The 10412-nt window shown below is 42.2% G+C and overlaps 1 protein-coding gene across 1 annotated transcript in view; it reads right to left on the reverse strand.

The window, feature by feature from the left end:
* The window catches only part of LOC115024043 (dysferlin-like), a 49010-nt gene that overhangs the window by 36691 nt on the left and 1907 nt on the right, over positions 1 to 10412 (reverse strand). Inside the window, 5 exon segments of the mRNA XM_029455423.1 lie at positions 235 to 491; positions 598 to 721; positions 1775 to 1880; positions 3192 to 3283; positions 3710 to 3765. Of these exon segments, the coding sequence (XP_029311283.1) occupies positions 235 to 491; positions 598 to 721; positions 1775 to 1880; positions 3192 to 3283; positions 3710 to 3765 (635 nt within the window).

A 10412-nucleotide genomic window follows, 5' to 3' on the forward strand; every position in this document is an offset into this window, starting at 1 on the left:
TGACAGAGCTGCAGCCTGAATATCGTTGTGTACTTGAGAGCCTGCTTTATATTCCTACATGTCTTTGAAACACCAATACATTCATCATCAGATGAATTGATATATGTCACCAAGACCAACTTCATTCGCTTCCATCGGTAATATTTCCATAAAAAATAACCCTTAATGAAAGCAGGCAGAGGAACACTTCTTATAAAAGTAAATACAGACTCCTGGCGTCCATATTTCTGATACCTGTAAGTCCTGTGGTTTATTGGCCAGTGGTTTTGGCTGACTGCTGGCTCCTCTCCTGCGCTTCCTCAGCCCTCCGTGGGTGTTGTAGGACGGTGGCGAGCGTTTAGGCGTCTGGGCGGTGGGGGACTCGTGGCCCGAAGGCCCCTGAGGACCCACGATGATCATGGAGCGTCCGTCGTCGGGACCTTGGTCCTCTGTTGGCTCCAGCATCATCATACTCTCCGTGTCCTCCTCGCCCAACGTGTCCAGAGAGATCACTGCAGAGAGGTTGACAGAAAGTAGTCCCAGAAGTGAAACAAGCCAATATGGTGGAAGCAGCCGATACAACTTCTTTAATAAGTGAATGACTTGTGAAGATATTACTTGTGACAGTGTCCAGCTCCACACTGGGGTTGTTATGGGACAGAGGCTCGGGCTGGGGGGGGAACTGGAACATTTGAGCCGCTCCTGGAGGAGGGATGTAGGAAATCTGCAGGGTCAGCGTGGCCTAGTGGAGTCACAGAAAACATGAGGTTAACAAATCTTAAATGTTCCTTTAAAAAAACAGTTAAATCTACCTGCATAAATGACACTCTTTATATCATATCCAGGTGTATATGAAGTAGTTATTGTTCGTGTCAGGTAAAGGACGGACGAGCCAAAATCCTGTTCAGATAAATAAGTAGTATATATATATATAAGTGTTGCCTGCAGGGTGTGTGGACCAGTTAAAGGTGTCGTCTGCTGCAGTTTCCTCTCACAGGAAAAAGCAACTTGAGTGATAAGCTGTAAAGTTTCTGTACACAAGGATCTGTGTGTGTGATTATGTAACGACATTCAGCTTCTCATCAGTGCACAGAGATGATTGATTCAGCCGGAAAATATACATTTATTATATTTCAAAGTCTGAAATGTGTGTGTGTGTGTGTGTGTGTGTGTGTGTGTGTGTGTTTGTGTGTGTGTGTGTGTGTGTGTGTGTGTGTGTGTGTGTGTGTGTGATTATGTAACGACATTCAGCTTCTCATCAGTGCACAGAGATGATTGATTCAGCCGGAAAATATACATTTATTATATTTCAAAGTCTGAAATGTGTGTGTGTGTGTGTGTGTGTGTGTGTGTGTGTGTGTGTGTGTGTGTGTGTTTGTGTGTGTGTGTGTGTGTGTGTGTGTGTGTGTGTGGGGACATATTTGTAAAGTGAGGACATTTTTTCATTAATTTAGTTGATTTTTGAGTCTTAAATTAGATTTGTTAAACAGCTGGAACAGAACTTGACGTGGGGCGACTTTATTTCACCTGTTCCCAAAAAAATCAACTGATTTCAAACCATTTTTGCAATAAAGATATAACTAATTTAATCAGATTCAGAATAAAAAAAGAAAGAAAAGGTATCGTTGTTATTCTGCTTTGACTTCATCTATTTTAACTTCCAGAAAGGAAACTCCAAATGATTCATGATGCTTCATCGCTTCATGATACAATGACACTGTGAAATAATCTGTGTGTGTGTGTGTGTGTGTGTGTGTGTGTGTGTGTGTGTGCGTGTGCGTGCGTGCGTGCTCACCCCTGTGTTGTTTCTCTTGGTGTCCAGCAGGGAGACGGTGAAGGTGGCGGCCAGGTTTGGAGAGTTGAGCACGTCTCTGAGACCCAGCCGGGTTTCCCCCAGAAACCTAAACACACACACACACACACACACACACACACACACATTATTTCTTATGTAATGATTCAGTGTCTCCTCAAATACATTTTATGAGACTCGGTTTCCATTTGTATGCATATGAACTACATTACGTGTTGCTCCATGTGAAGCTCACTGTCCTCGTTGGTCGAGGGGTTTGATTCTGAGAGGCAATGAATGGATCAATAAATCAACCCAACAGTCGGTGAATGGGTGGAAATGTGAGTGAATACACACTGAGAGAACGACCCCATTCTTACTTTAGGGACGAGAGGTCCCGGGGTCAAATCCTGGAGCTGCACACAAGCTGCTTATCTTTCACACTTTAGGACAATCACTGAAATCCACTGCTGTGTAACGTCAGGGCGTATTCTCCCGTGTGGTGGTGGAATTCAGTGGAAATAATAATATGTACATCACAACTTTTGATAGAGATGATTCAAAGAGATAAGAAGCTTATAACTTCTTTATGAAACTATCATTAACCTAATATATAAACAAACAATGTTAACACTTTCATCTTGAGCTGCAAACATGCAGTGAAATGCAACCTTTGGTCCATCAAGAGGTCACACTGTGGTCTGATGTCCCATGAGAGGCGGATGAATGGATCACTAAATTAATCAACACGACAGTTGGTGAATGGGTGGAAATATGAGTGAATAAATACTCAAACGACCACAATGAGAGGATGACCCGATTCTTTCATGCTTGCCCCCGTTCCCCTCTGAAGGAACTCCAAAATGCTTGTTGACGAAGCGGAACGGTCCAAAAATAACCATCTGAAGGGTTGTTTTCATAAAACAAACAATGCTGGACCTTGGGCCACACCCCTGTCTGATACGTCCACCATATCTCCGTCAGACAACACCACCCTTATCTCAATTCCTGTACTCTGAGCTATGGGAGGAATGTATCGCTATCCTAAATGATAAGATGCTAAAATATTGCTTTGAATTTCAACTTTGCTTTATCTATTTAGAGGCAAGACTGTAACAAATGAAATATCAGAAATACATATAAAGAGTCACACTTTTAAGTGACGGACGCACATTTGAATTTGAGCCGTGTAAATGTACATTACTTGGACTCAGACATGGAATAAAGACCCGACTTTAATCACTGGAATTCATGTTAATCACTGAGGGGATCCAGTTGGACCTCTGCACAATGCAGGTAGCCAGGCACTAGAGGAAAACTCAGGGTATCACCGAAGTGATCAGGGTTCAGCCTCTGGGGACAATGACTGCCTGAGCAAAATTGTATGTCAGTCAGTCAATGTATGCCGAGCAGTCGGTACCTGTTTCTCCCCATCTTCTCATGGTCTTTGACGACACAGTACAGCTCTGCTCCAGAGTCCAGAGGGATCCCCTTCAGATCCCATTCAAAACCCTGACATAGAGACAAGAAACAACATTAGTTACCAATGAAAGAAGGTGTAAAGATGGGAGTAAATGGTGACAAAAGTGCTGTAGTTCTGCCAAAGTAGAGACAATGTCAACATAAATGGTCGGTTATGATTTTTCTGACTGCAACTAAAAAGGTTTCAGGTTTGTGGGAAAGCTTTTCAGCTTCATCACTTCCTGTTGGTGTGAAGAATTCTAGCGACCAGAATTTAGTCTGTGGGAGAAGAGTGAAACGAAAGTAATGAAGTTCTTCTCTGTTGTGGTTCCTTTTTATGATTTAGGCTGATAAGATGGGGGTATTTACACATTCGAAGTTACTTCTTGTGGTTGCCAAAATGAATACTGTCCACCAGGAGCAACAAGAAAGGTGAATAGAAGATATTAGAGTTGTTTGTAAGTGTACAGGACGTACCTCGTTCCAAACAGGGTTAGAGTTGTTCTTGATGACCTTTGTCTTCTTCTTAGACCCTGGAGAACAATGGAGAAACAGGAACATTAATATATCATAACATCGTTTTGTTTGGCAATTAGCCTCCTGGAAAATTAACTAGCAAAACCTTGAGATTTTTAGCTAACATGCTAATTAGATGTTCAATCAATATTTAGGCAGTGGTGGAAGAAGTAACCGCTCCGCCTAACTTTCAACGTTGCAGCTGGTGAAGGTGGAGCTGCTTCTTTATATACTGCTGGGTAGCTTAAGCTAAAGAAAATGTATCATCATGTATTAGTTGATTTATATTTTGTGTTCATAACCTAAATCTGCAAAGTAGGAGAAGTAGAAGCAGGATTAAGATGTTTTCCAGATGAAAGGAAACAGAGACAATGACTGTTGTTAGAAACTACTCATTTATTTCCAGGGAATAATCCTTGACAAAGCCTGGAATAGATAAACAAGTCTACAGCCATCAACATGCTAACATGTTACAATGAACATGCTAACATGTTACAATGAACATGCTAACATGTTACAATGACAAAGCTAACATGTTACAATGAACATGCTAACATGTTACAATGACAAAGCTAACATGTTACAATGAACATGCTAACATGTTACAATGACAATGCTAACATGTTACAATGACAATGCTAACATGTTACAGTGACAATGCTAACATGTTACAATGACAAAAACAACATGCTAACATGTTACAATGACAAAGCTAATGTTTTTTTAAAAAGGGTAGTTTCACCATTGCACTAGTGAAATCATCAACATTTACTTTACAGACAACGTTTATTGATTTGTTGTTCTAAATTTGCCTAAAACACCATGTTCGTCCACTTTTGGTAACACAACTGCTGGTCTTGATTTCAGAGTAGTTCAGGTTCACACACATTATTTCTCTCCATACACACACCCATGGTTGTTTGCTTTCCTGTTTTCACCACAGTCATCACCCAATGAGGGAACACACACACGCAAATACCTACGTAAGTGTACCTCCGTTCTTGGAAGATGAATTAAAAAACACCTCCACCCTTCCACAGAGGGGTCAAGAGGGTACATTATATTTGAATGTGTGTGTGTGTGTGTGTGTGTGTGTGTGTGTGTGTGTGTGTGTGTGTGTGTGTGTGTGTCTCTCAAGGGCTGATATCTGAGCTAGCATCTCAGAGACAGGAAGTGGCACAGCGTTAACTTCCTGGTTGGTTCAGCTTGGCACAGTTTCTGTCATGAGCCGAGAATAGACCAAACTGTGACCCACAGTGCTGTGAACTACGTGTGGGAAAGCTAAGTTTAGACATGTGTGTGTGTGTGTGTGTGTGTGTGTGTGTGTGTGTGTGTGTGTGTGTGTGTGTGTGTGTGTGTGTGTGTGTGTGTGTGTGTGTGTTGGTGCATCTGTGGCCACTTCAGAAGATAACATACGAAGAGTTCTTTGGTTGATGCCCTCTGAGAAGTCCTGCAGGTGAAATAAACTCTGTGGAGGAACTTCTTCTTTCCATTCTAAAAATCTGTTTCCCAATAAGAGGACACCTGTTTCTCTTATCACTCTTTAACTAATCTAATACGAGACTGTACAGTGTGTGTCCAGGCTATAATAAGTACAGGACTGGGATGAGGTAGCAGGACTGCCAGTTCTTATTTCTGGTAGTTGATGGAGAACAACACTTATCCTTCCTATAACAACACTTTGGCCGGAAATCCTGCCTTCAGCACACAAACAAAAGCACATGTTCTCACATTAGAATCACATATACACCTGCTGACCTCCAGCTGCAGACACATGGCGAGTGACAAACATTCATCTCTCCTGTTCTGTGCTTTATCCTGCTTCATTTCAAACAAACCACCGAAGACAAAATCAGATCAAGCCCTGAGACGTCCCGTCTGTCCATCAAAGAAAGGAAATATATATTCTAATATCTGATAAAAAACTCATTTTATGCTACTTTATAGTTCTACTCTACTACATTTCAGAGTAAATGTACCTTTACACATTTAGTACTATACACATGTAACCAGTAATATATAAAGTATCTTTAATTGGCTCCACATTGATGCACGCCAACGTTAAAAAGCTCTTACATGTACAATAATACAATATTCTATAATAATATGATACTTTGAAAGGAGTCATTCTGCAGAACGAGTATTTTTACTTTTGATACTTTAACTACTGATAATACTTCTGTACTTTTACTCAAGAGACATTTTGAATTCAGGACTTTTCAGACGGTGATATTTAAACTCTTCCATTACTGCATATGATGGCACCAGGAAACAGTGTCCGGACAAAGGCAGGAAGTTACCAGCAGAGCTCACCTCATTAAGAAGGCAGACACTGACTTGTGGAAAGTACAAACAACAAGCTGATTGGAAAACAGGCCAGGTAGCCAAGTGACCTCCACCTTGTGCCATTGGGCATCCCCAGTCGAGGTAAACCAAATACTTATCATCTTATCTTTAGCATAACAGCTCAATGGAGGGACATATGTATCTGAAAGTGTAGGCTACAGGCTACAAGCTACAGGCTACAGACTACAGACTACAGGCTCCAGACTACAGACGACAGACGACAGGCTACAGACTACAGACTACAGACTACAAGCTACAAGCTACAGCCTACAGACTACAGGCTGAACGCTACAGGCTACAGACTACAGACTACAGGCTCCAGGGTTATGACTACAGACGACAGGCTACAGGCTACAGGCTACAGACTACAGACTACAGGCTCCAGACTACAGACGACAGGCTACAGACTACAGACTACAGGCTACAGGCTACAGGCTCCAGACTACAGACGACAGGCTCCAGACTACAGACGACAGGCTACAGACTACAGACTACAGACTACAGGCTACAGACTACAGACTACAGGCTCCAGGGTTATGACTACAGACGTCAGGCTACAGGCTACAGACTACAGACTACAGGCTCCAGACTACAGACGACAGGCTACAGACTACAGACTACAGACTACAGACTACAGACTACAGACTACAGACTACAGACTACAGACTACAGACGACAGGCTACAGGCTACAGACTACAGACGACAGGCTACAGGCTACAGACTCCAGACTACAAACTACAGGCTACAGGCTCCAGACTACAGACGACAGGCTCCAGACGACAGACGACAGGCTACAGACTACAGACTACAGACGACAGGCTACAGACTACAGACTACAGGCTACAGACTACAGACTACAGGCTCCAGGGTTATGACTACAGACGTCAGGCTACAGGCTACAGACTACAGACTACAGGCTCCAGACTACAGACGACAGGCTACAGACTACAGACTACAGACTACAGACTACAGACTACAGACGACAGGCTACAGGCTACAGACTACAGACGACAGGCTACAGGCTACAGACTCCAGACTACAGACTACAGGCTCCAGACTACAGACTACAGGCTACAGACTACAGACTACAGGCTCCAGGGTTATGACTACAGACGTCAGGCTACAGGCTACAGACTACAGACTACAGGCTCCAGACTACAGACGACAGGCTACAGACTACAGACTACAGACTACAGACTACAGACTACAGACTACAGACTACAGACTACAGACTATAGGCTACAGACTACAGACTACAGACTACAGACTACAGACTACAGACTATAGGCTACAGACTACAGACTACAGACTACAGGCTACAGGCTCCAGACTACAGACTACAGGCTACAGGTTCCAGACTACAGACTACAGGCTACAGGCTCCAGACTACAGACTACAGGCTACATACTACAGACTACAGGCTACAGACTACAGACTACAGACTACAGGCTCCAGACTACAGACTACAGACTACAGGCTACAGGGTTATGACGTGCATCAGTCAGGAAGTTTACAGCTGGTCGCCTAGCAACGACAGCCTGAGATATTCAGTCAACTGTTGCCACGGGAAACGCCCACCAACATGCCTTCAGTTCAGAAGCTGTTTCAGGAAAATTATCCGAAAAAACGGTTTTAAGCACAGTTTATATGTCCTTTTGACAAAGACTGAGGAGAAATACATTTTAAACTTTAAGTCACAAACATTAAAGGAGTGAAAATGACGTTCCAATACGACAGAACTGCATCGTCAATTATGTTTCGAGAGAAACTTAGTTTCTTCTTGACGTATTACAAATACGTTTCTAATCAAAGTCTGCAAAGGTCTGAGATTGTTGTGGGTCAAACAAACACAGGACTTTCCACCAAGTGGGAGACAAAAAGTCAACGTTGACTTATTATAACTTACGGACCCAACTTAAGTTAAGTTACGTAACCTGTGATCTATTACTAAACGTTGAAACGTTACTGAAAATGCAGTTTAGCTGTGTAGGAAAGTCATTTTTTATCTTACATTTTATATTTAAAGGTTTCTACTATGTATTGTAATATGCATCGTCTTACTACCGACCCCCTGAATCTCCCATGATCCTCTTACCTCTGAATGAAACACTGGCCAGAGGGTCAGAGTGTCTCAGGTTGTTGGCTCGCTGGAGAACGCAACGTAACATGGCTGAAACCTCGAGGCTCAGAGAACTCGCTCAGGAAACGAGGGATTTGCTTCGGCTTAGCGACAGGTGACTCAGTCCTTCAGGTGAGAGGGATCCAAAGCCGGAGGAACGGTTGCTTACATTACCCTGGGCGCCTTGATAGTGATAATGACAACTGGGATCGACAAAGCAAAGACCGACTGGGGGGCAAGAAAATGAGTAAAAAGAAAAAGTGTGAAAGAAATCGCTTGCTAGTGACAAAAGAGAAGGATTCAGTTTTTTAAAGATCCACAACTTAAAAGTGCCGCAAAGTCCAATTACATTTGTTTAAAGATTGTAAGTAATTTAAGTCCCAAAAAAACATGGTGAAAACTAATTATCCAAAGATTGCTTTCGAGCTACAACTACACAATAAAAGCTCTTTTCCCCCCCAAGGATAGACGCACCTTCACAAAGCTGGCTTCTTTCTCTTTCTGACTCTAACACACGCAGGGAAAGAGGGCAACAAGGCGAGCACACACCTCACATCCAGAGGAAATCTCAACATTTCCTGTTCTCTTTTCCTCTCTTGTCTCCTGGCTGTTTCCCTATCTTGCCCACATCTTTGCCAGAACATTCTCTACCCACACTCTCTGTCCTCTATTCTCTGTTTGGACATTTTATGGATTTATTTCAATCTGTTGTTTTCAGTAAACTGTCAAAGCCTCTCAAACCCAGTGCAGCCAAAACAAATCCTGACTTTCTAAACATATTCTTGGGGAAACGCATGCGCAGTTGTACAACTGTAATTGGCTTCAAAATGTAAAAGAGGATCATGTTTACTAGCTCAGGGATTTCGATATGACATTAAAGGACTTTTCAGGGTTTTATGTGGTAAAAAAAGAGACCGCTAAATTATGAAACATCTCAATTAAAAACCTCCCTCACAGTCACTCGTGTTCAAAAACCTCCAGGCTTATTTCCCTTCTCTTGGCTCTGCTATCTTATTTTAAAGACTTAAGTCGTCAAAATAAAGAGCCAATGAGGCGGGGGCAACAAGGTCACACACAGTGCACACAGATGTAAACATGTGCTCAGTGAGAGAGCGCCACCTGCAGGCAGAAACCAGGGCGCACACACTCACACTGAAACATAAGAAAAGCTGCAGCACTTTCTTTTGAAGCTTCATAAAGGCACATTTGAACTCCATTACCCACAAATCCTGTAACGTGATGCGGGTTAGCTGCTTGCTTACATTTGAATCAAAAAAACATTTACACTAAATCACAAAATTGTCCAAAGGAAATAAAAGAAGACGAGAGGAAACGAAAAGATGAGATTTTAAACATCTGGTCATTTGAAGCCACATTTTCCAATTATTATTATTATTAAATTCCCGTTAAGTTTATAGATATGTTCATATTACACATGACAGCCTGACATGTACACATCGTGTCTTCAGTAGGAGTTCAGTAGGTTTGAAGAGAATTGATTTCACGCCCGTCGGTCTCGTCTGAGCTTTATCTTTATAACTAATTGTCTGTTGCATCGTGTCCTCATTAACAGACACGTGACGACCCGACTGACTGCAGGGAGATTACAGTGAACATACTTCATGCAGAACACTGAAGCTTCTCATCATGCGAGTTAAAACGATGGACTTTTAATGCAGGGAACCGACATCGCGCTGCATGAGGAGTTTAGAAGTTATTTACAGAGAAGGAATACAAGAGAAAATATTTGTCTTTAGTCTAAAGTCTAAAGTCTAAAGTGTCACTGACAGCAGCAAAATACAACGATGTAGAAACACGAAATGAAGGTTGAGGTTTAAAGGTGTTTAAAACAACTAGAGCTGATGAATGACAAGACAATAACACGTCATTTTCAACATATTTAAAGCTCCTCCTCTGAATCCTATCAGGACACAACTGTTGTAGGATGAAGAAACTAAAGACTGACTGACAACAAACTGAACACAGCTTCTCTTTTGTCCTGCAGGAAGAACCAGAATGAATAACATGAAACACTGGTAACATGTGCAACCTTCAGATATTCCATCAGTTCAACTATTCATGAGATTCAACCTGTTAGTCACAACAAGTGTGTGTGTGTGTGTGTGTGTGTGTGTGTGTGTGTGTGTGTGTGTGTGTGTGTGTGTGTGTGTGTGTGTGTGTGTGTGTGTGTGTGTGTA

This window comes from Cottoperca gobio, chromosome 18 (genome assembly GCF_900634415.1).
Source record: "Cottoperca gobio chromosome 18, fCotGob3.1, whole genome shotgun sequence".
NCBI lineage: Eukaryota > Metazoa > Chordata > Actinopteri > Perciformes > Bovichtidae > Cottoperca > Cottoperca gobio.